Source organism: Schistocerca piceifrons, chromosome 7 (assembly GCF_021461385.2).
Source record: "Schistocerca piceifrons isolate TAMUIC-IGC-003096 chromosome 7, iqSchPice1.1, whole genome shotgun sequence".
NCBI classification, from domain to species: domain Eukaryota; kingdom Metazoa; phylum Arthropoda; class Insecta; order Orthoptera; family Acrididae; genus Schistocerca; species Schistocerca piceifrons.
This window is the reverse complement of record NC_060144.1, coordinates 486,992,029-487,007,136: the sequence shown is the minus strand read 5'-3', so window position 1 is coordinate 487,007,136 and position 15,108 is coordinate 486,992,029. Positions and strand designations below refer to the sequence as shown.

The 15,108-nt window shown below is 37.6% G+C and overlaps 1 protein-coding gene across 1 annotated transcript in view; it reads left to right on the top strand.

Annotated features, from left to right (window-relative positions):
• Positions 1 to 4,015: 4,015 nt before the first annotated feature.
• Positions 4,016 to 15,108, top strand: part of LOC124804963 (ribosome production factor 2 homolog) — a 43,005-nt gene continuing 31,912 nt past the window's right edge. The window contains exons 1-2 of the mRNA XM_047265354.1: positions 4,016 to 4,154; positions 4,844 to 4,976. Of these exons, the coding sequence (XP_047121310.1) occupies positions 4,132 to 4,154; positions 4,844 to 4,976 (156 nt within the window). The 5' untranslated portion in view covers positions 4,016 to 4,131. The remainder of the gene's footprint in view (positions 4,155 to 4,843; positions 4,977 to 15,108) is intronic.

Below are 15,108 nucleotides of genomic sequence, written 5' to 3'. Positions count from 1 at the left end.
TATCTTCAAATGTTGAATTGTTTGTACCAATTTAAATGCTCTGATGTGTTCGTTATATCTTGTGCCAAATGCCATGCTAGTCATTCCAGTGTATTTATAAATGATAGAGCACAGCAATCAGTCGTCCTTTTTGCAAGTTTTATTTGGTAAATCCAGATTTCAGTCAGTGCCTAGCCATTATCAATGTGCTATTTTCAAGTCTCAACGCATGTCATTTTCCTGACACAGGGAACTGACATACATTGTCTTTTTTTTTAATATGTCACCTATTTTATGTGTCAAATTCTTGTGGTAGGTCATTGTATGACATTTTTGTACTAGTGCAGGTTGTATGTCTTGGTATGGTTTGGTTACTTCTTTTTTCATTATTTGCGTCTTGTAGTTTTCTGTTTAGTTTATCTACCATCGTTTCTTTATGTTCATTTTCAAAGCTATTTGTTTTATAATGGCTAGCTCTTTCTCGTAATCAGGAGTGTTTAGAGGGATCCTGTTCAGACTGTTTGGCATGTATCTGATTGGAGCACGTTTCTGATTGCAGCCCATTTAAGATTTGTGGGTTTTCTGTATATATCAAATGTGTGTTTGTTATTGTCTTTTCTTATGGTTACGTCCAGAAAACTGAGTGAGTTTTCTTGTTCTTCATCATTGTGAACTTTATGTTTATAAAAATAAAAAAGTTGTGTACAAAAATGTGTGCTGTGTAAGACGTGACAAATGCATAGTTCTGCAGTGCAACTAAAATTATACTACAAGTATCAGTATCTAAAACCGAGTTCACACACGCATCTAACGTGACGCTACAACTTCTCGCTTTCTGCATGGCATCGTCAGCTACCGTTGACAGAGGATGCCACAAATTCCTTGTAGTTGCACATCTTTCAATATGACCTCAATTGAAATCATATGGGCGGTTATGAATGCATTAGAGCTGTGACAAGAGTTAAAAACAAGGAAGACGAAACTCAAATTTTTGATCTGAAAATAAATTTCGCACAAGGATAAATCAGGGGCCACAGACACTGTTATTAAAATAATAGCACTCGGAGGCGTAAATTCTGTCCACAATGGCAAACTAACCAACAAGTGGATTGTAAATATCATCTGCAGGCACGTCACTCTTCCAAGATTTTAGAATATTCTTGTGTCTGTTGACATGGGCATTTTGAATAACTAATTTTTAGTTTAACAGATGCCACGTCACACTCTGGACCTATTTCCTGCACATAATCCACAATTTGTACAATGCTTCGTCTCACAAATCACGAGGTCTAAAGGAGTCGCTTTTTTGGTTACGTACGTAAGTTTATTTATTTATTCATTCAAAAATCTTTTAAGGTTGTGTGGTACGTCATTGGCTTGCGCACACACACACACTTACACACAGAGAAATCAAATGTGGGTTGATTTTCTTGTAGTACCAAGAGCTGCAAAAGTATTTCTGTCAACCACTGTTTTCATTTTTTTTTTTCAGAACAAAACTGAAAACAAACTGAAATCGAATGAAACACAGCAACAATTACTGTAAGATAACTGCGACAGAATACTCGTGTTTCGAAATACTGCCAACAGGGAGCAATGGTGGAACGAAAGTGGTGCAACAAAGACAACCGAGCTGTACTTTTTGTGGTATGACAAAAGTTGCGCCACTAAAAACTGGGATTTCACACATCCAACTGAATTGTAACTGCAGTATGCCATTAGCTGTGGCGACACTTTTGCTGCTTTTCTGAACCTGGCTTAAAGAAGAAACTCACCAAAGATCTGCTAACAGAAGGGGGGTGGGGGGGAGCCACGCAGGCTTCAAGATTTGCGTTACTACTTCATAACGATGGAGGTAAGAATAAGGGGAGATGGCGCTACGTATCCCAGCCGTACTACATTTTGAAGCCATGGGGGCGTGGCTCGCTGCCATGACATTCTGACCAAAACATTGCCAGTGTGCTATAGTGCTGCGAGTATTACTATCGCTAATTGCACCATATATGCATGTAACGTCATCAGATTAGTTGTTTCAAAGTTTTTGTTTCAAATAAAATCTCGTAAAGGCGAAATTCCGCGTTTCTTCTGATTAAAAATAGTTTTTAATGTAATATTACGAATAGCTAGCCATCAATGTAAACGATACAATTTTTGTTAATTCAGTAATAAACGTGTATCACAAACTAAATAATAGAAACTGAAAACTAAGTTAGCTATACCCTCCCTCCAAAGCCCCATAAATACATCCTGTTTGTAATATGTACTGGGACATTTCAGTTACGTTACACTATTGGGAAACACTGTTCATTACCACCAATATTTACTGAAATACGGTACATAGAATGGCAAATCTACACAGTGTCCTGTTTAGGCCTATACTTTACGCCAGAATTGTAGTGTTAGCTTTTAATTTGGTACATGATGAAGACAAAGTGAGTTACTCAACATTCTATCGACGATACGTACGTATTATACTGAAACTTGAACTTGAAAACTAGGAATTTAATTCTTTGAATTAACATACCTTTTGCAAAATCCTTCCAAAAGCGAGCGACAAGCCTATGCACACAAGCTTACAGCAGCAATGTTTTGGTCGGATTGAGATGGCTACCCTCGGCTTCACATAGCTTCACAGCTGTGACGTCACGGCGTCTCCCTCTATTCTTAAGCCCGGTCCACACGCAACGATCTGTCTGCGCAGACATCGGCGCAGATGTCTGTACATGCAAAAGATCGCTGCAAACGTGATGTGTTCACACGACACACACCCCAATCTACTACTCGCCCGTCATCTGTCGGTGTAGAAAAGAAATATCAGTGACAAGCGACAACGCTCCCCGTAAACGTCAAAAATTTAATTCAGTTATTCTGAAATATAGAAATGGAGGAAGTTCTGTTGTGGACTGTGTTCGCAACTTGTGTTGCAAAAAACATTCAGACCAACAGCAGGAAACAGAGAAAGCGGTCAAAATGGTGTAGACAATGGTTGCTAAAGCGAAAGCAATTTTCTCACGTACATTTACTGCGAGAGTTGCAGGGCGAACCTGTTTTGTTTTACATTAACTCGTGTTCCATTTCCTGCCACATTGACACTCCAATTTCATCTTCAGTTGTACTCCTGCTTGGTCTTGGCGTTTCTTGATCACTAAGAAAGCCAAGAAGATCAAAACACCATAACGTTGGCTGGTATACTTGATCTACTCTTACACCAGATCTTCTAGATTTCTGAACTTTGGATAACTCTTTTCGGTAAACAGTTCGCTGACAGACTTAATTTACTTGACCTACCTTCATGTACTCATCCTTCAGGACAGCGTAAATAGCTTCACATGTGTTGGGTATTATTTTACTCAACGCTTGTTTCGATATTGCAGTTGAAAATTCAAAATCCTTGTAGCTCCTTCCTGTTGCTAGGAATCTTAATGTTACCGCCAGCCGTTCATGAGGAGAAATTGCTCTTCTCATGCAAGTATTTTTTCTCATAATATGAGGGGTTACAAGCTTTAAGAGATAATTATAAGTTTCGGCATCCATCCGCAAATAATTTCGCCAGTTCGCAACGAATTTATTTTTTTTATTACCGTTTCTCTATTTGACGAGGCGTCAAGTGCCCACAATTTTTCAATTGGAGCATTGTATGCTGCTGTCTTTTTGTCTCGGTCACTATATTCTTTACTTTTAATCTTCCACAAACATGGGTGGTTTCTATATATTTTAATGAATTCACTTACAAACTCTCGAGAACACCGACGAGTATCAGCCATTTTAATTCCCTATGCGCACAAATACAAACACTAGACTGAGCAAACAGCTGTTTCGCGCCAGATTTGCGGCGATGTCCTGTCCACACGCTCCAACTTGTCTGCGCAGATGTGGTTTGAACCCACAGATTTGAGAGGTTTCGCTCAAACCTCCAACTCCAACTTCCAGTTTTGCACACACCTCAGGTTGGTGCAAATCTTCTGTCCACACACAACGATCTGTCTGCGCAGATGTGATGTGCGCAGACAGATCGTTGCGTGTGTACGGGCCTTTACCTCCATGGTGCTTCTCGTATGTGTGATCTCTGGCATGTTGACTTCCTCTTCCTTGCAGTGAAACTTCAGTGATTTGTGTTTGGTAAACAGTGTATCACACGTGGTGTTGAAGAAAATGGGTGTAATTCAGCGTATAAAGTGAGTGTAGTGGAAAAAAAAAAAACGTAGAAATTTAGTCTTGGCTGCTATGCGTGAAAAAGTCAGAACCTTTTTGTGATTTGAAAAACTATGATTTTCTGAGTGGGCCGAAGGCTAAAACGAGACACTGCTTATTGATTTAAAAATACGAGTATTAGATTAAATAAATCTTGTTGACTTGTATTTGATCCCTTGTGGTTTGCAAATTGTATTACGTAAAGATCCAGCCCTAGTCTCTATATATGTTTTACGTTTACATAATGAAAATAATATCAATGACATAATTGTTTCAAAACTTAAGTTTGAGATAGTATTTCTGTATCCATTATTCGTTTGGCAACTAACAAGTTCTTCAATAGAAATACAAAGTTTCCATTTGCATCGAGTCACTTACATCTATAGCGTACCACAAAGTATTATTGTGTAGGAATGGTTGGTTGAAATTTAGTGGAATTTTAAACCCATTATGACATGCTAAAGATAATATTATGTGAAAATTGACGTGTCATAAAATACTATCTATTTTATTATTGGTATCAACGTTGTAAAGCCTTATCTTTGTTGTACACAGACCCATTACTACAAATACAGCCTCAGATTATTCTGGTATTTGTGTTTGCATGATTAAGAAGTAAAACTGGTATCATTTTTACCACTCCACATGAATTAATGCATAATAATTATTTTAGGAAAGCAAAGACTCATCGAGGAAAGAAAATTCTTCAAAGTCGAGAATCAAAATTAATAGAAGATCCTAAAGAAACTTTGTTTCTTCAGGGAAGAAAGACAAGTCAGACAGTTCTGACATGTATGAAAGACTTGGTAAGTCATTCTTCCTTTGTATTAATTTTTATTTATTATAGTACGACACTATTATTATAGTATCTTGTAAATTATTACTAGTTCTTGCTGTCTAGACTATACATGAGAATTTCATATAGTATATTGTATTTTTTGTTCTACTTTACAAACATTGGTATTGTAATGCTGAGTCATTCCATGTCAAATCAACACACCTATTTTACCTCACACTCTTAGATTTTGCTGAAAGTTGCTATACTTATAGTGGGCACTGAGACTAAGAAAAATACCAAATTTCAATTTTTTATCTCAAACCATTCCTGAAGTATGGCTATGTAAACTTTTCAAAAACCAGCCAAAAATGTGTGAACGGACTTATTCAAATTGTCCTAGGAGCTGCCCTAATTGAGCTAGAGAACTGGGAAAAGTGTCATTTTGCAGCATTTTTCATGCTTTTTCCAGTGATAGACAAAAAACATAGCTTCTAATTAATAACGTTTTTCAAAATGGTAATTAATATTTTGATTTAATTTTTTTACGAAAGTACATAATTGAAAATTTTCAAAATATTTCCATAACTACTTCATACTATTGTAAATCACATGGCAAAATATAAATGTGGAATGATGATGAGATCATTGTTAAAAAAAAATTATTCTGGACTCTTGTTTTTCACCAACAGCCCTAGTTTGACCAAATTGACCTTTAACAAACAGGAATTTCTTTAAAATATACTGAAAGGTAAGTAAAAAAAAAAGCCTATTAGAAATATCGAAACATCACCTTATTAAACCAAAACTAATCAGCACATTTTATAATTGATTGCTTATTTTAATTTCATACAACCTCACTAACAGTATATTAACCGATGTAACAAAAACAAGAAATTGAGCATTTAACTACAAACTGAAATAAAGTATGAATAAGTACAAGTATTTACATAAAAGTTCTGGTCCATGATGTTTGAAATGGAACTATTAAACAAATTAAATACGTAATGCTTGTTTTTTTTACTAACAGGCATCTGTACATAGCTAAATTTAAAACAATAAGTACTAACAATAATTTTGAAACAACTTTCTATGAAATATACATTAAAACTAATCTGAGACAAAAATTAAGTTTTGAGTTGAAAGCACTTTCCCAATAAATTGTCTTGGAACTTCACATATTACATTTTAATAAAACTGACTGGGTTTGGTTTACATCACTTTCATTAAGAATGTATGTTCTCCCTGTCAGAGTAAATGGATTCACTTTTGTGAGAACATCTACAACTGACACCCACAGACCATCTGCATGTGCAGAATAAGAGAATGACTTAGCTGGTCCACATGAATGAAGAAAAGTTATTTTCACTTCATAAAGTTCTTCGTTTTTTTCTAAAATGTACCCAAGCCACCAGTTTCTGCCATATACAGTAGTGACATAGCCTGATACATCTTGTAACTTCAGTTTGTCTAGTGATGTAGTTACTTCCCTCTCCAAACTCTGCATATCACCTGCGAAGTATTTGACTATTAATTTTGATGTAGTGTTGGGAATGAAAGCATGAAATTGCTGTGTTCCTTTGATTGTCAATGCCTCTTCAAACGGCTTTTTAAGAATATTTCGGAAGCAGCGCAGTCTTCTTGAGTGGAATATGCAAAATCAACATTTGTGATATTATCTACTGCCCACTCAAATAGATCTCGTGCGGTTTGGATCTGATTTTGGTATGGCCTTTGCAAACTTGCACGAGCTGCCAGTCTCTTTACTGAACCCCCTACTCCATCACAAGGCCCTTTCCCACGTGCTGTGGCTGAAAAGTGCCACTCAGCTTTTATGTTTAAGTCTTCCTCATGAAGGCAAAGGTTCAGGAAGTTTTTCTTATTTTCATACTGAGCTGCAGAACCATCAGAATAATAGGATATCTTTTTTTGGAATATTTTGAAATTTATTTGTTAGATATGAGATTAGCCCCCCGCCCCCCCCCCCCATGAACCATGGACCTTGCCGTTGGTGGGGAGGCTTGCATGCCTCAGCAATACAGTTAGTCGTACCGTAGGTACAACCACAACGGAGGGGTATCTGTTGAGAGGCCAGACAAACGTGTGGTTCCTGAAGAGGGGCAGCAGCCTTTTCAGTAGTTGCAAGGGCAACAGCCTGGATGATTGACTGATCTGGCCTTGTAACAATAACCAAAACGGCCTTGCTGTGCTGGTACTGTGAATGGCTGAAAGCAAGGGGAAACTACGGCCGTAATTTTTCCCGAGGGCATGCAGCTTTACTGTATGATTAAATGATGATGGCGTCCTCTTGGGTAAAATATTCCGGAGGTAAAATAGTCCCCCATTCGGATCTCCGGGCGGGGACTACTCAAGAGGATGTCATTATCAGGAGAAAGAAAACTGGCGTTCTACGGATCGGAGCGTGGAATGTCAGATCCCTTAATCGGGCAGGTAGGTTAGAAAATTTAAAAAGGGAAATGGATAGGTTAAAGTTAGATATAGTGGGAATTTGTGAAGTTCAGTGGCAGGAGGAACAAGACTTCTGGTCAGGTGACTACAGGGTTATAAACATAAAGTCAAATAGGGGTAATGCAGGAGTAGGTTTAATAATGAATAGGAAAGTAGGAATGCGGGTAAGCTACTACAAACAGCATAGTGAACGCATTATTGTGGCCAAGATAGATACGAAGCCCACACCTACTACAGTAGTACAAGTTTATATGCCAACTAGCTCTGCAGATGACGTAGAAATTGAAGAAATGTATGATGAAATAAAAGAAATTATTCAGATCGTGAAGGGAGACGAAAATTTAATAGTCATGGGTGACTGGAATTCGAGTGTAGGAAAAGGGAGAGAAGGAAACGTAGTAGGTGAATAGGGATTGGGGCTAAGAAATGAAAGAGGAAGCCGCCTGGTAGAATCTTGCACAGAGCTCAACTTAATCATAGCTAACACTTGGTTTAAGAATCATGATAGAAGGTTGTATACATGGAAGAACCCTGGAGATACTAAAAGGTATCAGATAGATTATATAATGGCAAGACAGAGATTTAGGAACCAGGTTTTAAATTGTAAGACATTTCCAGGGGCAGATGTGGACTCTGACCACAATTTATAGGCTATGACCTGTAGATTAAAACTGAAGAAACTGCAAAAAGGTGGGAATTTAAGGAGATGGGACCTGGATAAACTGAAAGAACCAGAGGTTGTATAGAGTTTCAGGGAGAGCATAAGGGAACAATTGACAGGAATGGGGGAAAGAAATACAGTAGAAGAAGAATGGGTAGCTTTGAGGGGTGAAGTAGTGAAGGCAGCAGTAGATCAAGTAGGTAAAAAGACGAGGGATAGTAGAAATCCTTGGGTAACGGAAGAAATATTGAATTTAATTGATGAAAGGAGAAAATATAAAAATGCAGTAAATGAAGCAGGCAAAAAGGAATACAGACGTCTCAAAAATGAGATCGACAGGAAGTGCAAAATGGCTAAGCAGGGATGGCTAGAGGACAAATGTAAGGATGTAGAGGCCTATCTCATTAGGGGTAAGATAGATACTGCCTACAGGAAAATTAAAGAGACCTTTGGAGATAAGAGAACCACTTGTATGAACATCAAGAGCTCAGATGGAAACCCAGTTCTAAGCAAAGAAGGGAAAGCAGAAAGGTGGAAGGAGTATATAGAGTGTCTATACAAGGGCAATGTACTTCAGGACAATATTATGGAAATGGAAGAGGATGTAGATGAAGATGAAATGGGAGATATGATACTGCGTGAAGAGTTTGACAGAGCACTGAAAGACCTGAGTCGAAACAAGGCCCCCGGAGTAGACAACATTCCATTGGAACTACTGACGGCCTTGGGAGAGCCAGTCCTGACAAAACTCTACCATCTGGTGAGCAAGATGTATGAGACAGGCGAAATACCCTCAGACTGCAAGAAGAATATAATAATTCCAATCCCAAAGAAAGCAGGTGTTGACAGATGTGAAAATTAACGAACTATCAGTTTAATAAGTCACAGCTGCAAAATACTAACACGAATTCTTTACAGACGAATGGAAAAACTAGTAGAAGCCAACCTCGGGGAAGATCAGTTTGGATTCCGTAGAAACACTGGAACACGTGATGCAGTACTGACCTTACGACTTATCTTAGAAGAAAGATTGAGGAAAGGCAAACCTACGTTTCTAGAATTTGTATACTTAGAGAAAGCTTTTGACAATGTTGACTGGAATACTCTCTTTCAGATTCTAAAGGTGGCAGGGGTAAAATACAGGGAGCGAAAGGCTATTTACAATTTGTACAGAAACCAGATGGCAGTTACAAGAGTCGAGGGACATGAAAGGGAAGCAGTGGTTGGGAAGGGAGTAAGACAGGGTTGTAGCCTCTCCCCGATGTTATTCAATCTGTATATTGAGCAAGCAGTAAAGGAAACAAAAGAAAAATTCGGAGTAGGTATTAAAATCCATGGAGAAGAAATAAGAACTTTGAGGTTCGCCGATGACATTGTAATTCTGTCAGAGACAGCAAAGGACTTGGAAGAGCAGTTGAACGGAATGGGTGGTGTCTTGTAGGGAGGATATAAGATGAACATCAACAAAAGCAAAATGAGAATAATGGAATGTAGTCGAATTAAATCGGGTGATGCTCAGGGAATTAGATTAGGAAATGAGACGCTTAAAGTAGCGAAGGAGTTTTGCTATTTGGGGAGCAAAATAACTGATGACGGTCAAAGTAGAGAGGATAGAAAATGTAGACTGGCAATGGCAAGGAAAGCGTTTCTGAAGAAGAGAAATTTGTTAACATCGAGTATAGATTTAAGTGTCAGGAAGCCGTTTCTGAAAGTATTTGTGTGGAGTGTAGCCATGTGTGGAAGTGAAACATGGACGGTAAATAGTTTGGACAAGAAGAGAATAGAAGCTTTCGAAATGTGGTGCTACAGAAGAATGCTTTACTGCTATTGCCTGAAGTCTGAAGTTTCTGGTGGTGTGAGCTAGGTAGTTATTGCTCAGATACAAATGGAAGAGTGCATAACTGTAAAGTTGTGGACATCTTAAACTTCAGACTTCAAGCAATAGCAGTAAAGTTCAAATTTTGACCCTGGCTCTAAATAGCTGCACTACTGAAAAATCGCTAAAGAATTTGCAGTTTCAACTAAGATGTTGAAGAAGGCTAGGTAACTAAAGATGTAACATGGGATTTTGGCAAAACCTGCAAACCAAAAAGGAGGAAAAAGTTCATTGATGAAATAAAACAAAATGTCCTCACTTTATTTGAAGATGATGAATTTTTTCATTTATGCCCAGGCAAAAAGGATTGTGTTGCAGTAAGATTAAATGAGGAAAGATTCATAAGGAGAAACGCCTGCTCCACTGTAACCTTAAAGAAATGTTCATTGCTTATTGTAAGCAATATGGAAATGAACTAAGCTTCTCAAAATTTTGTGAGCTCAGGCCGAAATGGTGTAGTACAGCTGGTGCTTCTGGGTCACATTCAGTATGTGTTCATGCAATTCAACAAAATGTCAAATTAATGTTGGCTTCAGCAACATTCATCCAAGACGACTACAAGGATTTGATGAAAAAAACTTTACTCAGTTTGGAATAAAAAAAATTTATGCTCCAACATTGTGAGGAATGTCCAGGAAAAATGCAGCTAGAGGCTTTTCTTGAAGACTATGATCCTGAAGGAACAACGGAATACAAGCAGTGGGTCCATGCTGGCAGAGACACATTGGAGACTTGCCAGAGAACTTTTGAAGATTTCATGGAGGCATTGATTTTGAAAATTACTGTTTTAAGAAGCCATCACTTTGTGTCAGAATACCAAAGTTTACATTTTAAGCAGCTAAAAAGAAATCTTGCAGAAAATGAATTAATTGTATTGATAGATTTCGCTGAGAATTATTCATTTGTTGTTCAGGATACCATGCAAGGATTCCATTGGGAGAATAGTCAGACCACATATCATCCATCTGACGTCTATTTCGATGGCAAAGAATGTCAGTATTAGCATTCATATGGTCAGTGACTCTTCTGTCATAATACCATTGCTTTCCATTTCTTTCAAATAAAGTTAATAGCATATTTAAAGACGAAGACTGAAAATATTAACAACATTTATTACTTTAGTGATGCTTCAGCTGCTCAATATAAGAATTTCAAAAATTCCATTGATTTATGCCTGCAGGAAAAGGATTTTGGCATCACTGCCAAATGAAAGCTTATTGGAACAAGCCACAGTAAATTGCCTTGTGATGATATTGGGGGAACAGAAAAAGGACACGCAGCCTGTACTACTCTGCAGGGGGTCTTAAGTAACCAAATATTGACTCCATATGATTTATTCAAATTTTGCGATGATAGTAAATCTTTTTTATGTATCAAAAGAAGAAATTGAAAAAAATCCACCCATATCAAGAAACAAGGTTTACCATGGGACATACAGTATCTGGAACAAGAGAAAATCAATTAATTGTAATCATCTCAGAGTAAGCAGAATTTACAGTGATGCTACAACATTCACAGTTAATGCCTTTGAAACAGATGAAGAAATTCCAGCAGTCTCAATTCCAAGTTTACAACCAGGACAGTAAGTTACTTGTATGTATGGCAATTTTTGGTGGGTTGGAAATGTGAGATTTCACATGAACAACAAGACGTCCCCATCAGCTTTATGCGCACACACATGGTCCTGCTCGTTCCTTCCACTGGCCGACTGCTAAAGATACCTGCTGGATTCCTGAGCAACATATCATCACCAGGAAGACAATACAGCTATCCACAATCTGTCATTGACAAAATTGTAGAAGTGCTTAACCAAAAATTGAACTGACTCTTTAGTATTTTTGTTCTGCAAATTTGCTGTTTTTTTTATGTTACTTGTTTTTATGTCATGTGTTAAATTAATCTTTGAAACTGAGTTATACATTCAAAAAAATTAATTATGGGACTTAATGAGCAAAATATTTGACTTTTCAATCTTCTCGAAGTACTAAAATAACTTGTGAAATGTATTCTTACTCGTCAAGCTGGAAGATCCAGAAATTAAACAGTATTTGTTTGAAAGCTTAAAGCATGCTTTTTCCAGCTGTAGCAAGAAAAAGAGGATTGAAGAAGACTCAGTTGAGATATTGCCCCCCAAAAATACCCTAAAATTTGCAATTAGAAAATTTTGGCCAACTTTGCAGTTGCATATCTTTTCACCTGGGCATCCAGTGCTAGTTAAATTTGATTGATATATAGACTTCATTGGTAGGAATAGCTATCTGAAGTTCTGGCATGATTGAATCATATGAAAAGTAGCAGTGGTCGATCAAACTATGGCTCTCAGAATTGTGCGACAATTTTTTTAGCCACTGTAGAGGCTTGTATCTATATTTAGGTATGGCTAAATCCCAAATTTTCACCATGATGTGATTCAGCATGAAAAGTTGATGCGTAGGTGAGTAGCCTCTCTTTAAAATCCCTTAAGAATTCAACCACTGAAGATACTGAACTGAAATTTCGGTATGTAGCCACTAAAGACTGTATAGAACCTCCGCACTAAATTTCATTAAATTTGGAAGTGGCTGAGTGGGGACCCCTGGTCCCCTTGACATGGAATGACCCACATACTAAATACGGTCAATAAACAGACTCGCTCTTTCATACATTGTTTGGCCTAGAGGTAATATTTCATCGTAGAGTGTGTTCGTTGCTAAGACAAGAGGAGGAGGGCTGCCATCATCCTGTTGAAAATGAAAAAAGTTTTGGAAAATAAGAAATCATCTGGAGCATATTCCTATGCTACTTGCTTTATACCGTTCAGTTTATTATTTCTGAGCAGTCTGAGTGTTTGGTTTCTTATTGCTTTCTGATTTTGGGGATTTCATAATTTTATTTTTGAAAAGATTGCTGCTAGTGCTTCTCCCCATTCCCTTCCCCCTCTTTTTCCAAACTGATTTGAAGGTTTCCTCTCCTGCACCATTCTCTTCATCTCAGAGTAGCACATGGACACAACACTGGAGTCAGCTGAATATGATGATACTGGGAGTCTGTTTCATCACATGACATTATCATGTGGCACATTTGGTCATACATCCACAAACAGGAGTAGAACAGAACACTGACAACATTTTTTAGCAACTACATTATTTTTTTTAAATGTAGGTTGTGATGACAGACTGATCTGTTGTGTAGTTCAGGGCCTTGGTTAGGTTGAAAGATGACAGTTAGGTTGAGAGTTGGAGGAAACAGTATTGAAGGCTTTGTGTAAGAACTCATATCATGCTATGCTATCCTTTGTTATAGTAAGTATTTTCCGCATATGTCTTTCTTTTGTGTTTCTGTTGAGAACCACCACTATCTTTATCTAATAAGACCAATTAATTTTCAACATCCTTCTTTAACACCAGGTCTCAGATGTTTTGATTCTCATTTTACCTGGGTTTCCCACCATACATGATTCATTTCCATACAATGTTGTTCTGGATGTACATACGTAGGAATAGTCTTTCTTATGTTGAGTGAGTGAGTGTGTATGTGTGTGTGTGTGTGTGTGTGTGTGTGTGTGTGTTCTGTCTATTTTTGACAGAGGCCTTGTTGGCCAAAAACTAACTTTCCGACAGTTATTTTGTTGTGCCTTTCTGCGACTCAGCGTCCCTGCTACATGGTGAGTAGCAACTATCCTTTTCATTATATTGTTTCATTCAATCTTTGATTTTCCATTGTTAAATTTGTTGCTTGTATCCACAACTTTTCTTCCAGTGAAACATATTGCTGCCCCATCATTGATGCAGCTGGAATTGGAATGGCTGCAGGTATCTGTTCTTCTGGAATCCAGCGTGTTTTTCTTCTAGCAGGCCAATAAAATGATTGAGCAGCTCCATGAGGATGAGGATGCATGAAACTAATCAAGGCTTCTTTTTCTTTATATGAAACTTCACAGATACTTGGTATTTCCATCATAAGTACAAGCAACATGTTTAGAAGTAACTTAAGCATTTCGGTCAACATTTGCTATAAAGGGCAATGTATCATCAGGTACTCTATGTATCTGAAGTCACTTTTCACTAATTGGCACAAAATGGTGATGCTCTCTTATACCAGAAACTGTACATCTGTCCTCAAAATGCTTTTCTTGATCAGTTTTTGCATCTTCAGTTATTTATTTTTTGCTGTAAATAAATTCAATGCTGTGCATATTTGTTTTGCAATATTCAAACAGATCAGTTGGTGTTAAGATTGGTTTTCGACTGAACGCTGGAGGCTACCTCTTGGTGCTAAATGCTTAACTGTGTCCCCAATTCCATCACATAGTGATTTCCCGTGGCTACTTCCAAAGAATTCCATTCTACAGTAGTGCCAAATCCTTCTGATGATGGAAAAGATTTAGGAAGTTCTTGAAATTTTCATACTGGACAGCAGGACCGTCACTAAAATAATTAATATGCTTAATTTCTGTGAAAGCGCACTTCAGGGGTTTGATCAAATCAGTTAAAAACACATGCACTGCATCTGTATGATGTCGGAGATAATCACTGATTACACAGCAGCTGATGCTTTTTAGTTATTCATTATCATTGTAGTAAAATGGATTTAACATATCTTGGGTATTTTCCAGTGAAATCCTTGAACTACATCTTGGACAACTAAAGAATTATTCTCAGCAAAATCCATTAATGTAATCAATTCTCCTAGTTTGAGATCTTCTTTAGTCAATTGCAAATGCTTACTCTGATGCTTTTCAATGCTGTAGTGAGTAGAAAGGGCCAAAAGTTTTGTAACTAATTCTCCAGTGAATCCTTCAGCTGCTGTTTCTCTGGTTTCAAGTGTATCTCTGTCAGTGTGAATCCATTGTTTGAACTGAATTGGATCCTCAGGATCAGTCTATTTAAAAACACTTACCAAATATTCCTTTAGAGCTTCTGTTATTGGACATGCTTCACAGCGATGAAGCATGCAATCCGTCTTTCCAAAATTACAGTCAGTTTTGCTCAGTAAAACTTTGTAATCATCTTTTATTGGACTGTGTGCCAAAACTAGTTTCACACTCTTAATGTATTGTGCCGACGCAAACTGGATGTGAATCAGCTGCACGTAAAGTCACACACCATGTTGGCCTTGATTCACAAAATTTGGAAAATCCAATTTCCAGTACATTTTATTGCAGTAAGCAACAAATCT